General features: G+C 36.4%; 1 protein-coding gene and 1 long non-coding RNA gene across 2 annotated transcripts; both read left to right on the top strand.

Annotated features, from left to right (window-relative positions):
- The first annotated feature begins 490 nt into the window (after nt 1-490).
- Nucleotides 491-15,529, top strand: LOC102807592 (NPC intracellular cholesterol transporter 1-like). Its single transcript, XM_085494063.1, has 19 exons — nt 491-550; nt 6,016-7,320; nt 7,636-7,874; nt 8,116-8,216; nt 8,339-8,502; nt 8,665-8,793; nt 9,367-9,549; nt 9,828-9,942; nt 10,286-10,413; nt 11,122-11,259; nt 11,356-11,445; nt 11,945-12,135; nt 12,776-12,906; nt 13,630-13,762; nt 13,987-14,045; nt 14,208-14,349; nt 14,570-14,801; nt 14,987-15,100; nt 15,281-15,529. Exons 1-19 carry the CDS (start codon nt 491-493, stop codon nt 15,527-15,529), a joined length of 3,903 nt encoding a protein of 1,300 aa, XP_085350189.1.
- Nucleotides 15,530-15,800: 271 nt separating this feature from the next.
- LOC146730244 (uncharacterized) lies at nt 15,801-16,831 on the top strand. Its single transcript, XR_014927398.1, has 2 exons — nt 15,801-15,989; nt 16,678-16,831. It is a non-coding gene; the product is annotated as an uncharacterized LOC146730244 (long non-coding RNA).
- The last annotated feature ends 223 nt before the right edge of the window (nt 16,832-17,054 follow it).

The raw sequence follows: 17,054 nt of genomic DNA, 5'->3' as shown, positions 1-17,054 counted from the left end.
TTTTCATCGTCAATATCCAAACTATAACTCAATTTCATCTTCAAACATACGTAAAATGCACTTTCCTCTATTCCTTATTTAATTGTATACATTGTACTACCAAAGTTTGAAATAGCCTCCCAATAACACTTGATATGACACAGCCGTGAATAAGTCAAATAAAGAATCACAAGTGTTCACGAGAAAGGTAACGCTATTTATAATGGTTAATATTTAAACCCATTTGATGATATGATCGGCCGTGTGCTACGTGCAAATTGACTTGATAGATGATATCGATGATGGTACCACTTCAAGTAATGTGTCTTGTCATATCTTAGCGACCTTTGCGCCCGGCACCTCGCTCTTAAGAATTTGTTCACAGGCTTTTTGTCGTTGTCGCCCTAGTTGCCAGTTTATTGGCCGCATGGTCACACTGTTCGGAAGTTATACATCGGGGAGTTTTGTGAATCACTTTTATCATCCTCTTCATTATCATTCAATTTAGAAGATGACGTCATTGATGAACACATATAGTGTGTTGTTATTGTGCATGTTTGCGAACTTCCAGGTAGGAATGTGATTTGTATCAATGTCAAACAAGGACAAAATGAACCTCAATATCGATTATACTCATTTACTAATAGTAGAAATACATTCTAGTTTCGACATTTGTTTGCTCGAATCGAACGTATTCGTGGATAATATAATTTATAACGTCATTACTATTAGTACAGCAAGTCAAACTACAAATAAATTGTATGAGTATATCTTAACTCAAATTTGATCACGGTGACAACAATAAGAAATATAGTAAATCGCAGTGTTTTCAAAAACGCAATCAAGCGGGAGTTCACATTTAGCTCCATGGACGGTGAAACTCCAGGTTGAATTTCGTAATTTTTGCAGATTGTGAAGAGTGACATTGTGTGACATGGTTTTGCATGGCTGTTTGTGGTTTCAACTATGGCGTATGTACACTTGTAACTTGTATGTAAGCTGAGGAAATCAGCGTTTATTTTTTTTTTAAATCGCTGGCGTGCAGTTTTCTCTCTGGTCGACACCACGCTTAATGAAAATAGATCTTCGAAAATGAGATTATGTCATGTTACAATGCTGTAACTAACAAAAGGCTTTAAACTACATATAAAATGTGTATAATCCAAGTCCCGGGTCCCTGTGTCGAATCATATAATATCAACAACAACGAAACAATTAACTCGACATTATGTTTTTCGTTTGGTTATACAGTAGTCAATTACATTGCCGTACTGTTCATTATCATTGGTCTATTTGTACCACATGACGTGCAGTCCTGTTATCAGGCTTGGCAGTGATTGACATCTATGCACGGACATGCGAACTAGTGTGATTCTGCCATATCTACACAGATTTAGTTTCCCTACATTTGATCTTTTCACGTTAAAAAAACCCTGCTTAACCTGTTTCACTATTACCTAAGTATTCGCTCGTCGCTTGCTTGTTTACCGCGCTGTCGAAGATACCGTTACACGTATACATAATTTGGCGGTATAATAACTGTCAAACGGACCCCACAGTACTGCTAAATAATAGAATATGGACGGGGATATTCGCTTAAAAACTGTGCTCGACTTTCTTGTCCCTGCCGAGTCTTTACATATTGCTTATTTTAATTGACATTGTATTAACGCTCTATAATGTGATAATCAATTTATTTTTATATTATACTGGATGTATAACCTTATTTCACATTGTCCTGCGTCAGAGGTCATGGTTAAGTATGGCATAGTTTAGGGATGGTACGCCTTGGTACAATGACAATGAACATGGTTATCTCGTAGACAACCTTTGGCCATATACTAATATCACGTGATGTTGCCGACACTGTTAATGTTGTCTTTTTCAATTTAATGACACTTTACAAATAAAAGAGCAGAATTAAACTATGTATACCCTATTATAAAATTGCTGCAACGGCGGTCTTCATTGGTCGATTCGTACCACGTGCTGCTCAGTAATTAGACAATACCAGAACAGTGCTTGGAGACTATAAATGAGCGCACACATAACATTGCATAGTAATACGCAATATCCAATGTTTGCTCAGAATTGTACAGATCGTTTCAACAGCAAATCAATTAAGATTCGTTCATTTCAATCACTCCTGGTCATTTTCGTTCGAAAAATTATTCAGTATGGTGTTTTCGTAAGTCATTTGCTTGTGAACGTCATCGACTAGCACATGGGTTATACTGTGTAGCATTCTCCTAGCCAATCGAACATAGTGTTGATGTCACGTTGGCGGATTTAAACAATACGTATACAATTATTATTACAACCCACAAAATAGACAACTCAAGCAACAATCACAAAACTGTCCCCAAAACACATTTGCATCATGCTTAACACAGCTATTACCTAAATACACTTCGACGTGTGCGTGAAACTTTTGGGACATAAACAAAATCAGGAAAACAAATGAAATCAGTTGTCCAAGAGTTCAACTTAAGTCATGACACTGTCAATTGAACATTATTTAGGAATAATACGAAACGTTGGATGTTTACCTAAGTACTTAATTAAATCCAATAAAAAAGTGGAGTTGTGGTTTTGGAAGCCCTTCATGAGTTCATGATTCATCGGGATCTGTGATAGAAATCTTACACTTTTAAAGAAGGCTGCCTCGTTCTAAGCCTCGTAAGTGTAATATCAGGGGGTAAAATCTTTCTCCTCTCGGGGTCTCCACACTGTCGGGGGAATCTCGTCTCGTCTCTCTCTCTCGTCCCCTTGAGGTACGGGATCGGAAAAGTCACTTTAACTTTACAGTCAAATAAGGCACACACAACGAAATACGTTTCAGCTCTCGTCTTAGTCGGTCTGTCGAGCACTCTGTAAGACACAGCGCCCTGGGGAAAAGTCCCCAAGACTCTCACAAGGCTGAACCAAGACTCGCCCAAGACTGGACTGCGTCAAGGCTCGCCCCAAGACTCTCTCGGACTGACTGCGTCTGTCGTGGAGTATTCGCCAAGACCAACTCAAACTCTCTTTATTCATTTTCAAAACTCTAACCAATTACAGAGCAGTAAAAAGACTCTAGGGCGTAACCTTCAATCATAAAGCCAATCACACTAAGTACTGAATACGTCATATCTTTGATTAATCGTTCACTACATTAATAACTATGAATATAAACTGTCAGAATGGCGACGATTATCTCGTAATTAGTTCCAAATCACTGAGCCAAGTTCCGTCCAAAACTTCAAATAGGCCTACACGATGACAGACATAACACAGCAATTCGCTAATAATCAGTTAATTAAGTCGGTCAACAGATACGGGAAAAACGAATTCATGACACATCCCTTCACCCAAACTGAGATATGCCTCTCGGCATTGCACATTCACAAATCAAAGATACCGTCAGCCACTCATCGTCATACGGGTTAAATACAATACTAAGAAAAGGAATAAATCAAAAAGAGTAAAACACACTAATTAAGTACAATGATTATAAAGTCTAAATACAATGGTTATAAAGTCACAAATATCAACGGTTATAAATCAAAAACAAGGGAAAGGCTACCAAACGACTCACTTTTCTCAAAACGGTTCGCTGAGGTGACCCTTCGCTGCACTGTCTCCGTTACTAAGGTTACAAACTCTATATCAAAAGGTCAAAAAAACTAAGGCGTGGCGGTGTAACCAAGCGATCAGCCAATCGCTGCAGTCGACAGCATGATCACGTGATTACCAGGGATGCGTCTCTCGGTTAAAGCATTGCAAAGCGGTAACTAATAAACAATGAATAAAAAGCTATTAATCAAACTCCTGTCATATACGCTTATAAACTTCAACTGAACTCAAAAGTCGTTAATCTAAACAAAAGCCATACGGCGTGGAAACAGAATGCAAAGACAAATTCGCTTTCATAACACATTACTCCTCTGGCAAGAAGACGGGAAAGGCAAAACGATAGAAACTACTGAGTTACATATAATCCTGTCAATCATGAACAAAAGCTTGCGTTATCAAACAATACATATATAAAAGCACCAAACTCTCATCCCAAAAAGACATTAAAAAACGTTATAAAGGCGCTCTCAACTCAAAAAGCATCAGAAGTATTCCGGAAAACAACACATAAACAAAAACAACTCTTAAAACGTCGATATCTCTGTACTCGACAAATCTCAAAACTCTGAAAAACTCATTGGGGCATAACTTTCCCCATCATAATCCGTACTCATAAACTCATAAAAACTCCATAAAACATCACAAAACTCATAACACTGTGTTGCAAATACTTGTCCACTGAAACGCGCTTAAATCGTTGTAAAGGACCTCGCACGTCACTAAATATCAGTTCAAAACAAAGATCTGGGCGCTTACATACATACAATTCGACATCACTAAAAGAAACGGTAAGAAAAAACGATAGGAAAAGCAAGCAATACATTACATTACTGAACAATAGGGTTAGGATTGTGAAAAGAGTTCAACGTCCTTGAGTTACACAGTGTCAGTTACAGTGTCCAACGAGCGGTTCTCTAAGCAATACACAGATAGCTAAAGTCAAAGTCTATAAGCGTCTCTTCTCTTGTCGCGTTAGTCCGGGTCGTTCTTTCATCTTCTTCTTGTCTTTAATGTCGCTCAATTCTTAATTATACAGTCCTATACGATACTGGTCCTTCATAAGGGGTTCAGAAGTCTTAATCTCTTCAGTGTCGTTCATCGGTGCCATACTGTTAACGGTGTTAGTCGTCAAGCGCGGTTTCCGAGTCGTCTCTGCCATGGAGCTGGTTAGTTCGGTTCGCAAGAAAAACACACCTTCGCCATTTCACTTCTCTTCTCAGGATGTCAATGTGTGTAAAACACCTGCCCGGGATCTCCACTCACGTATCAGGGGTAAAATCTTTCTCCTCTCGGGGTCTCCACACTGTCGGGGGGAATCTCGTCTCGTCTCTCTATCTCGTCCCCTTGAGGTACGGGATCGGGAAAGTCACTTTAACTTTACAGTCAAATAAGGCACACACAACGAAATACGTTTCAGCTCTCGTCTTAGTCGGTCTGTCGAGCACTCTGTAAGACACAGCGCCCTGGGGAAAAGTCCCCAAGACTCTCACAAGGCTGAACCAAGACTCGCCCAAGACTGAACTGCGTCAAGGCTCGCCCCAAGACTCTCTCGGACTGACTGCGTCTGTCGTGGAGTATTCGCCAAGACCAACTCAAACTTTCTTTATTCATTTTCAAAACTCTAACCAATTACAAAGCAGTAAAAAGACTCTAGGGCGTAACCTTCAATCATAAAGCCAATCACACTAAGTACTGAATACGTCATATCTTTTGATTAATCGTTCACTACATTAATAACTATGAATATAAACTGTCAGAATGGCGACGATTATCTCGTAATTAGTTCCAAATCACTGAGCCAAGTTCCGTCCAAAACTTCAAATAGGCCTACACGATGACAAACATAACACAGCAATTCGCTAATAATCAGTTAATTAAGTCGGTCAACAGATACGCGAAAACAAATTCATGACAGTAAACAAGCGCCTCTTATTAAAGTGTAGGAAGACTTATAACTGTTTTACTCAAATTTTACAAGTTATTAATAGCTGTCTCTTTAAAAATTAATTATATGTGATCTTAGCATATTTAGGGAGATCGTGTTGTTGCGTCAGTGCAGAGTGTACTTTGTAATTTGTCTGTATTAACATATGTATACTGCTCTAATTTCTGACTTGTTAACGACATCAACACTAAAGAATGCCCAATAATAAATAAAAATTACATACATATTTTGTATGAGTTTTTGTGATAACGGTGAATCATAGACTTATCACGCACATCCAACCATATCTACACACTTCTAACTACTAGTATATAAAAGTCTTACATAGCATGCCGGGAAAACTGCAGTGCAGTACCTCAATTGCATTAGTAACAAAATAATTCCTATGTATGGTAGATAGTACACTGTTTCCCTAATAGGTTTTAGATTTACTTATATTTTCATACTTATTTTATTATTTTATTTTCATAATGTAGGTCATTGACGGGGAGTATCCATATGTACATGAAGACGGTATGTGTATATGGTATGGAGAGTGTGGTGAAAGTCCATCTGACACAGAAACAGGAAAAACTGTTAACTGTTTATATAATGATGTACCAAAGCCTTTAACGGATGAACTTGGCCTCAACATTTTGTTAGAACTCTGTCCAGATTTGATATATGTAGATAATATAACAGGAGATTACATGACATGTTGCGACACAGATCAAATAGTCACGTTACAGAAACAAACAGCATTTCCACAGTCTGCCTTTGCTCGTTGCCCGGCATGTTTAGCAAATTTCATGAACCTGTATTGTCAGGTTACTTGTAATCCACATAACAGTAAGTTCGTCAACGCCACGAGAACAGGCTACATCGAATATTACAATCAAACACAAATATACGAAGTAGACTACTATCTTAGTAAGAGATTTGCTGATGGCACATTCTACTCGTGCAATGAGGTCATCTATCCATCCACAAACTCCCCGGTGATTGGACTCATGTGTGGGCCTTATACGGCCGAAGACTGTACAACACAGCGTTGGTTGGACTACATGGGTAGTGCTGATAATGGAGTAACACCTTTCCAAATGAATTTCATTCTAGCAGAGAATGACACAGAGTATGGACACGGAATAGAACCTTTTGACATGCCTTTTGTACCGTGTAACATTGCACCGTACGACGACACGTACCCTTGCAGTTGCCAAGACTGCACGGCGGCATGTGGAGACGCCCTGGAACGACCACCAGAAGAGGCACCATGGATCATAGCTGGTTTAGACGCCGTCTTGTTCATAATGATATTGATATTCTGTTCATTTGTAATAATATACCTGGCATTTTTAGCTTTTTATTATATAATAATTAAAAGCAAGGATTCATATGAGATTGGGAAGCAGGACTTGTTAGTATCACCTGAGCAAATCACCTGCTTTGACAAAACGGCATTCTGCCTGGATAAATACCTTAACAAAGTATTTCGCTACTGGGGCATATTTGTGACGTCACACCCAATAAAAGTAATTGCCATCGCCCTTATAATCGTCATTATTTGTGGTCTTGGAAACATTTTCATAGTCATCACTGTTGATCCAATCGACCTTTGGGTTCCCGAAGACAGTCAATGCCTAAAAGAAAAGGAATACTACGATACACACTTCCAACCGTTTTGGAGAGTGTCGCAAGTGATAATCACACCAACTAATCACAATGCGTCTGTCTATGCAGCGTGGCCTGATGGACGCCATGAGAACTTCGGGCCAGTTTTGCAAAAAGACTTCTTACATCAGGTGATGTTTAATTTAATATTAAGTATATACTCATTTTGAGTGTCTTCTATGAAATGTATAAATATTTATATATGTAAATGTATATACTTTCATATTACGACTGGGCATATAAATATTAGATGTATTAATTTGCTTTTGAACATCTGGTTAAATATTTAATTTTCACGCTTGCTGCTATTGTTATTATTGAAATTCATTATTTAGTGGTGTCAAATTGAGACAGCAACTTTATTTTCTGGTAATTTTGTAAACAGAACTTGAACGCTATCTTGAACGAAAATGAACTAATGGTACATGTTCAATAATTGCTTTCAGACTTTGGTCATGCAAGATTATTTAAACTACATGAAGGTATACTATGAAGCCGATGACGAATATTTCACTCTGGAAGACATATGTTATGCCGCTCTTGCTCCAGATAACACAAAATGCACGATACAGAGTGTTTTGCAGTATTATCAAAATGACCATGTGTTGCTGGATAAAGTGGTACCGCCCAGTGGAGATGATGAATATTCAGCGGATTACAGAGATCATTTCTTGTATTGTGTAAAGTAAGTAATTTAGTAATGCTTACGCATTTTGATTTTTTTTTTCACATACACATATTGTATTATGTCTGCAACACTGGACGCATGTGCTAGGTTTTATGGGCACTGTTTGCATTTTCTGTTATTATTGTAAAATACTGAACATCATCTTTAATAACTTTTTCTTCGTTTAAATTATAATATTCTTACAATTGTCTGAACTACTTAGAGCGTGGATTTAAGATATCGTATTGTACTTCTCCAGCTCCCCTGCATCAATGCAAGATACAACGCCATATGCCGAGCAATGTCTTGCTGAATATGGGGGTCCTAATTACCCATATACATGTATGGGAGGATATGATGGTAAGATGTAATTTAAAATTAGTATTTTTTTTAATCTTTCACTAAACATAAATATACTTTTCTGGTTATGTTAATTATGTAATAATTATGTAATAATTATAAGTATATAATTGTTCGTCTAGATGATAACTACAACAACGCCACCGCTTTGTTGGTGATATTTTTGAATGACAACTATATAGACAATGACAAGGCCGTGGACAAAGTTAAAGTTTGGGAAAAGGCTTTCTTAGATGTTGTATCCAATTGGAATAATTCTAATTTTAGCCTTTCCTACTTCGCAGAGGTGAGAAAATGTAATTACATTCAACAGAAAGTGAATACATTTGCATTGAAAGTTGAAGCAATATTCGAAAGTAGTATGTGTTGTGTTATGACGTAGCATATACTTGACGCTACTTTTGTGAATAAAACCAGTGTGAATATTTGTGAATATACTATATTTCAGCGTTCAATTGAAGACGAGCTGATTCGTGCAAGTCAAGCAGATATTCTTACTGTCGCTATGAGCTATGTGTTTATATTTTGTTATATTACCATAGCTCTTGGTGAAATCTACCAATGTGATCGTTTGCTGGTAAGTATTTTCAAATATTTCTATTCGTAACCAGTTTTATTATTCCAAATATCTGCTCATCGTTCTTAGATGGTAAGCATTTATTTGATATTTTTGTTATTGTTGTCGTGGTATGTTGTTGTTGTTGTTGTTGTTATATGTAATGTTTAAAACGATATAGGAGGTGATATAGTCAACTACATAAATAGCTTTCATCGTAACGCCATAAGTTACAGCGTGCAGTAATTTTGCGGTATTGCATTGGGTATTTTCATCCTACCATATTAGGAAACGCGAAGTCCAAACATGAAACGATTAAGTAAGTGTCCTCTAATAAAAAAACATGGCTGCCCCCATGGTTTGACCGGTCCCACAAGCACAAGCACAAAGAAGTTCGCTAAATCTAAACGTTTTGTATTTCGGCATTCAGATGATGTATTTCTGAGAGGAAAAGATGTATAATAATAAGGTTATTACGATGATACTACAAAGCATGCTCGTAATAACTTCATAGTATGTTTATATATCTGAGCTTACTAAACACATAACCATCCTGAAACATACATATGTGTATTTGCATCTTTCTATTCACAGATTGACTCCAAAGTGACCCTCGGACTTGGTGGCATACTCCTCATTCTGTGTTCAGCCTTTGCTGCTATGGGAGTATATGGTTATATCGGTGTCGAGTCTACATTGATAATAATAGTGGTAGTGCCATTCTTATTGTTAGCTATTGGTGCTGATATGATGTTTATATTCGTTCTCGATTATCAGGTGAGTACATAATTTTATTTCAGCAAATAGGAAAATCAAGTAAAGCTTACTTTGAAAGTGATTTTATTTGTGCTTTCATTATCGAATAAAATATGCTTTTCTGTTGATATTATCCTGTTAGTCGGAGCACTGATCCACGTGTTTTCACATTTTTTCTCTTTCCTTCACGTTTTACCAGCAACCTGTTTTAGTCGCATGTTCAAATGTATATCACATTTGTATTGACAAACAATTACCATGATTAGTGCATATTAACATGATAGTTTCAATATTTTCAGAGAAGTACGCGTAGGTCTGGTGAAACAAGAGAAGAAAATTTAAGTCGTGTGTTAGGTGATGTAGCGCCTAGTATGGTGCTGTCGTGCCTTTCTGAATCAGTTGCATTCTTTTTGGGTAAATATTAATTGATTTGCTACATTGAAACTGGACACAGCTTTGGATGTTGTGTCCACAATGTCGACTGAGCACTCGATTCTTTCATATGTTTTCATCATAGCAACTGTTCATTTGATGCAATCATGCAGTTGTCCCTAGATTTTATTTGACCGTCACGTCAGCTGTTTATTTGATCAAATCGTGTATTTTCCTGTTATTGATTTGACTGTTGTGTCAGATATTCATTTGACTCATTCACGGATTTGGCCACCACATCAGCTGTTCATTTGATCTTTTCTTGTATTTAATCTATATGCGATTTTATCAGCTGTTCATTCGACCCAACGTTTTCTTTATATAGGTGCTTTAACTACCATGCCAGCTGTTCGTACATTTGCATTGTATGCAGGGCTTGCCGTATTGTTCAATTTTTTGTTACTAGTCTCCGCATTTGTTGCTTTAATGTCACTGGATCTCAGGCGACAAGAAGTAAGTACACTTTCGAATGATATTAAAGATAGTTTAAAAACAATGGTGCATAAGATGCTCCTCAGATATGCATTTACGGCGATATATAATTAAATTTGTTCTGTTCAATGCCATGATAAAACCGGAGTTCCCCCTTTTTATTTACGCTACACTTAAACTAGTTCATATACATACACAAAAATAAAAGCGTGTAGAGGCAGCAATACGTAATACACAATGGAAACTGGAGAAATCAGCCTGACATGTACACGAACATCAACTGCGTTCACATTTCTCAAAATTTACTCTTGTTCCTTTAAATCTTATTTCTCAATTCGCATGCTATGAACTTCAATATATATCACATAATTTGCATATCTCATAAATGTTTGTTTAGATCCGTGTAGTTATCTTGCGTAGCTTATAGTCATTGCTTTTTCAGTTTCACCCATACAGCTGATTGATGGACAAAATCATGAATTACATGTGTCGTGTTAATGTATACATGTAACGACATAGAGGAACGCTGTAGCAAATATTTAAATAAATATCACAAAAGGATTGATCAAAATCTGAAAACTGAATGACAAAAAGTATTTGTTATATTTAGACAAGAAATATAAAGCAACTTCCTCCAGAAAAAAATGTTGTCATTGTCTTAACCACGACTCTCTTGAAAATAATTGTGCCGGTCATGTTACTTATAAATCATATTCCATGTGTTATTAGGATGGACGGTACGATATTATTTGCTGCGTTGCACCTAAGAAAAAAAGACCAGCTCCAAAACATAAAGAGGTGTTGCACAGTTTCATGAAAAAATACTACGCTCCATTCATAGTTAACAAGTGGGTTCGCCCAGTCATTGTAAGTACATTATACAAAATTTACGCTGATTTTGTATACACATAGTATATTGGCAATTGTCAAATATCGTAATTCATGTTACTATTCTGCCTTCAGATTATCTCGTTTGTTGGATTCATGTGTTGTTGTATAATATGGCTAAGTCAGTTAACCATTGGATTAGACGCGTCATTATCGATGCCACGGGTGAGTTTTTACAATTATTTGGGATTATACCATAATACTATCTGCCAAAATAAATTCTCATACAACAGTCTCCAGCAGATAAACGTTTGGCCATTGTGTGCGAAATCCCGGTTGTTGATAATTTGTCAATAATATATAAACTAAAACATTATATACCACACATTGCATGTGTCACTACTACTGGGAGTGTGGCCAAACTTGGGAAAGGCGCTGATGCTAAAAGCCGATCCCATCTCATACATGATTACGGCAATCAGATATTACTTACATTAACAGCGATTAGAGTATAATAGTGAAAGCACAAACTAAAAACACGTTAAAAGCATAGGGGTGTGAGAATTAATCATGAATCGAGGTGTTCGAAGTATAGTTAAATCAATGAAAAATACATTATCACATAAATTAAATCCTCATTGCACTGCACCAATTATATTAAGAAGTTGATCCTGTATTAACTACATCAACAATAACGTACTAACCTCAATTGGTTTGCTTCTAGGATTCTTACGTAATTGATTTCTACGAAGATTTAGCCCAGTATTTAATGGTTGGTACACCTGTATACTTCGTCGTGGCAGGTGGCTACAACTACTCGACGATTGAAGGACAGAATAGAATATGTGGTGGCGCTGGGTGCTTCGAAGATTCGCTGACACAGCAGATATACTATGCCTCAAAGGACCCCGAGTTGTACGTTAAATTAAATATACACATGATACATGTAACCATTGAAACCACACCCAAACCATTCATAGTTGACTTAGTTGATCAAATGTCGCATTACCACCTTGTTTGACTATAAGCATCATACAGTCTATGGATTTTGTGGTGTTCTAAAAGCATCCTAAAACCAAATTTAAAAGTATCTTCTCAAGTGAGTTAATAAAACAATTAAAAGTGTGTTTGTTTTGACGATTGAACACAACGGCCCCCAGTGCATACTACTTCTGAGCGCTCCAATATGTCACCTTTTGTTGTCATGCCAACTAATCGCATCATTGCCCATGGTTATTACAATAATCGGTGGGAGATTGGAGTGATTGGATGATTAATACCATGTGACATACTATATCAATTTGAATATTCGGTAGAGAAAAGTGTAAAAGCCAACTTTGGCAGTTATTTAAGCACATCAGTATTTGTAATGGTTAACAAGGAAAATAAAAGAGAAACAAAACTAATTTATTCAAGAAGTGCTTTTTTTCACAGATAGAAATAGGTATGCACTCTCCGAACTGGATATATAACAAACTAAACAAATTAGCTCAACTCGGGGAGCGCGGAAAATATTTCTGCGGGACGGTTGTTCACATGAGTTTTTTTATTACAGTACCACAATTGCTATGCCCGCCATGTCTTGGATAGATGACTATCTGGATTGGTTACAGCCAACACTCACTGTGTTCAGACCATGTTGTCGAAAGTATCGGTTTAATGAAGACGAATTTTGTCGTTCTGATGGTAAGTGAATCACGATTGTTTACAAATGTGTTGCAAATCACCTCAAAGTGATATACCAGTGATAACTTGAGTGATATTATAATAATAATAATAATTTCAAATCATGTAGTATTTTATTCATACAATTTAACTGTATGTAAACAGTGTTGACTTCTTCGTGGACAGACGTGGTTAGTTGTTTTGCTGGAAGAAGTGTATTCCTTGAATAACATGCTTGAAAGAATCAGCAGTACTGTAGAACTGTTTGCCGATGATACAAAATTGTCCGGTGGTTTCTAAAATGCCCCCAAATGACTCTGAATATTTGACTATGCACCAGCGACATTAAATGTAAAGAACTCAGTTATTCACACCAAATATTGATCATTCATTGTCAACACTGATAATGATATTTATAGACGACATTGAAGAAATTGGGAGTGTCATGTCGCTTGTAATGTACACCCCTTCAAGCTATATAGAGCATATTAGTGTAGCATTTATCATTTGAGTATATTCCCCAAATCCTCTCAACGTTTTTAAAGCCCCAATATGGTTACGTAATTTGGTAGCAATGATTCACCGTTAGCAGATTAGCACATAAAATACATGATTTAATATTGTGTTATTACTACGGTTTTGCAGATCCTGGCTTAGAACTTCCTGATCTTCCCATATGGTTCCCACCGCCGATTCCGCGACCGAGCTTCTTGCCTGACATTGAACTACCGTCTCCAATCCCAGACCAACTCCTCACTATAAACTGCGTGCCTTGTCTTGACTTGGAGCAAAGTGGAGAAAGACCAACTATAAAACAGTTTGAAGACTACATGCCATGGTTTCTTGATGATTTGCCGACAGTATACTGTCAGAAAGGGTTAGTTGATTGACTCCTGGATATGAACATGTTTTTATTTTTTATTTTACTGCATATTATAAATAGTCACCTGTACATGTTTAATCAGATGAAAATACGTATTTTTCTACAAATAATTAATTTACATTTACAATTAACACCAGATGATTCTCTCATGTATCTGGTAATGTACGAATGAGGGATCATCTTTAAATGCTTTCTTTACTCATATCAATTATTTACAGAGGAAAAGCAGCTTATTCCGCTTCTGTTGAAATGATAGAAAATAACACTGCATACTGGGGTAGGTTATGCACGTTATATCTCAATTTTATATAATAGATAGGTTGTTCAATTGTGACCAATTAGATTGGTGGCTAATATTATATTATATATCGATGACCAAAGGTAGGGTGGACTGTTTTTATGATTTCAAATTAAACATCAATATAATTGTTATTTGTAGCTACCAACTTTATGACGTATCACACGGTACATGTGACGTCACAGGAGCAAACGAATGGTTTAGCTAAAGCACGATACATAGCCGACAACATCACATTGTCTTTGAATGCCGATGGCGGTGATTACTATGTCTTCCCCTACAGGTTTGTAATCAACTTATATATTTAACCGTATATGAGTGTGTTTTGGAGAAGGGTTTGGGGAAAAAACTTGTTTTAAACATTTAAGAAATGAAACATTGAACTTAGATACAAAAATCATACGAATGTCTATCAAGTAAGGTGAACGGTGATGTAATTATTAGTGTATAGGATAGTCACAATATAACATAATCTGAAATAATTTCATATAATTTCGTTTCAGCGTTCCTTACATCTATTACGAGCAGTACTTGACAATGGTTGAAGACACCGTCTACCAATTGACAATAGCCTTATTGGCCGTTTTCTTTGTCAGTTTTCTTCTGCTTGGATTTGATCTGCTCTCTTCCATCTGCATAATTCTGACTATCACTATGATAATTGTAGATATGTTAGGGTGTATGTATCTATGGGACATCGATCTCAATGCCGTATCGTTGGTAAACCTCGTTCTGGTGAGTCTGCAAACAAACACCCTAATGAAATTACCATCAGATAAATGGATTTTGTTATTTAGAAACATATTTATATATATTCTTGGATATTAATACTGGTTTGAAGTATGTATTTGTATTGTTCAAGTGCGTCTCAAAACCTGACAATAAATGCTAATTTTGTTCACAATATTTATTTCATACAGGCTATTGGTATTTCTGTGGAATTCATATCACATGTCACTCGGTATTTCGCACAGTGTACGGAAAAGACTAGAGTTAAGAGGGCAGAGGCTGCACTGGCGCATATGGGCAGTTCGGTAAGATTGAATCTGCCTTTATATGTATGATGGTTCTATGTCTCGTACACAATCAGTTTCTGTGGGGCTATGATATTATAATGTATTTAACAACACCTAACATTTATTGTGTTGAAGCATATTATATTGTAAATTGACAACGTCTTTTTGACAATATATATGATCGGTTTTTTTTTCTAGATTCTGAGTGGTGTTGCGTTCACCAATTTAGCGGGTATTATTCCATTGGCATTTGCTAACTCCCAGTTGTTTGAAGTGTTCTACTTCCGAATGTTCCTATTGATCACGATTCTTGGATGCGCACATGGCATCATATTCCAACCAGTACTTCTCATATACTTGGGTAAGTCAATAGCCATGGCTAGTCGACGTAGTTGTATTATGGCAAACATTGTGAACAATGCACTATTTTACCTGAATGTACTGTGAAGGGCTTAATAATATGTGAAAGCAATTAATATATTTGACGGTCACGTATGAACAATAAACTGCCCTTCACGTGTTAACAACCAACGTATTTACGTAAATGAATACAAGCTACTTTACATGTTGAACGATTGATTGATTTACATATTAGTCTGAACAACTGCCCGACGAACATCTGTCAAAATATGTCGGTATGTACACCAAACTGATTGACATGCGTGTACAATGAACTGACTCATGGTTATATCGTGTAAACTTCCCACATGTTAATCGATGCATCACGCTGTATTTCTAACAGGTCCAAAAGTGAACAAAGCCACATTGCATGCCAAGCAAAATATCGATGATTTTACAAACACTAATATTAACATGGGAATTGACAATATAGCACTAGATGGAATCAATGATGACGTAACAGAGAGTAAATCTAAAAAGTACCCAGATTCAATAACAGTGAACGACGGTAAGTCATCAAAATGAAATCAGCAATGTAATTTATTTTAGTCTTAGTCATTGTTATCAAGGTTATGTTAGTACTTTATAAAGGTTTGGGGTTGTTTATTTACCTGTCTAAGCCCAAAAGTGTTGATGCTATTTTTAGCTTCCGCAATATTTGTCCAAATCCAAATCAGCAATGCTTATGTTAGCAGCCTGGACAAATATTTTAAGAGACGTCTAAAGTAATGATGTCATTTTCGAACCATTTTATACATATATAGTTTTCTAAAACTTCGTTCCATGTATTTCTCCAAACCAAACATTTATAGGATATGCCAAAAATAATATTTACTCGGTCTAATTTTGAATTTATTGTATTTTAACTGAATGTAAACTTTTCTTGGTAATCTACCCATCTCCTTCCTGATCACTTGATCTGTTATAATCAATCATAAATATACATATAATATAATGTAATCTACTCATATTTCCAATATACTTGTTAGTGTGTCATTAACCTTGCTTTTCCGTTCATGGTATCCATTGACAATATTCCTAGCTAGTGTTACCAAATTTAACATCTTGCTATTAATGATGTATCATCTGCATAACGTGTGTTGTTATTCATATACCCGCCTCATTTACATATAGTATAACAACACAACGTGCACACAGTGTATTTTAAGTTCATAATGTTCTGTTTGTTTTTATAGGTCCATGAATTAACAAACGTAAACGGCGAATGACGCAGTAAATGGCGACATACTTCGTCACCTTGGCAATAACCAACCCACCACACTTATGTATTCAATGTGGACAATGTAACAGCATTACAGTAAAATCAGGGGTACTCATGTGTGATATTAACTTGCGTGATGTTAACGTTAAGCATTATTAATTGTATAATTTAATGACAAAGTCCACCAGATTAGACATTCATCATGTGAATGTCAACAGCGGCTAATACTCACTCGCTTGTATATGAAAAACACACTGCGACAGTTTTTATTTTATAATGTTGCGTAATACTTGATGGCAACAGAAATGTCATATAAGATACAAAATGACTTTTATAACTAATCAAATTATT

This window comes from Saccoglossus kowalevskii, chromosome 19, assembly GCF_978046115.1.
Source record: "Saccoglossus kowalevskii chromosome 19, keSacKowa6.1, whole genome shotgun sequence".
Lineage (NCBI taxonomy): Eukaryota > Metazoa > Hemichordata > Enteropneusta > Harrimaniidae > Saccoglossus > Saccoglossus kowalevskii.
Note: the sequence above shows the minus strand (reverse complement) of the source record. Positions and strands in the feature narration are given on the sequence as shown.

Excerpts from the sequence above, each read along its gene's own strand:
- LOC102807592 (XM_085494063.1), top strand. The coding sequence starts at position 491 with ATGACGTCATTGATGAACACATATAGTGTGTTGTTATTGTGCATGTTT. Across the intron at positions 9,943-10,285 it reads ATCAGTTGCATTCTTTTTGG|GTGCTTTAACTACCATGCCA; the intron begins GTAAATATTAAT and ends TTCTTTATATAG. Across the intron at positions 12,907-13,629 it reads CGAATTTTGTCGTTCTGATG|ACCAACTCCTCACTATAAAC; the intron begins GTAAGTGAATCA and ends CTCCAATCCCAG.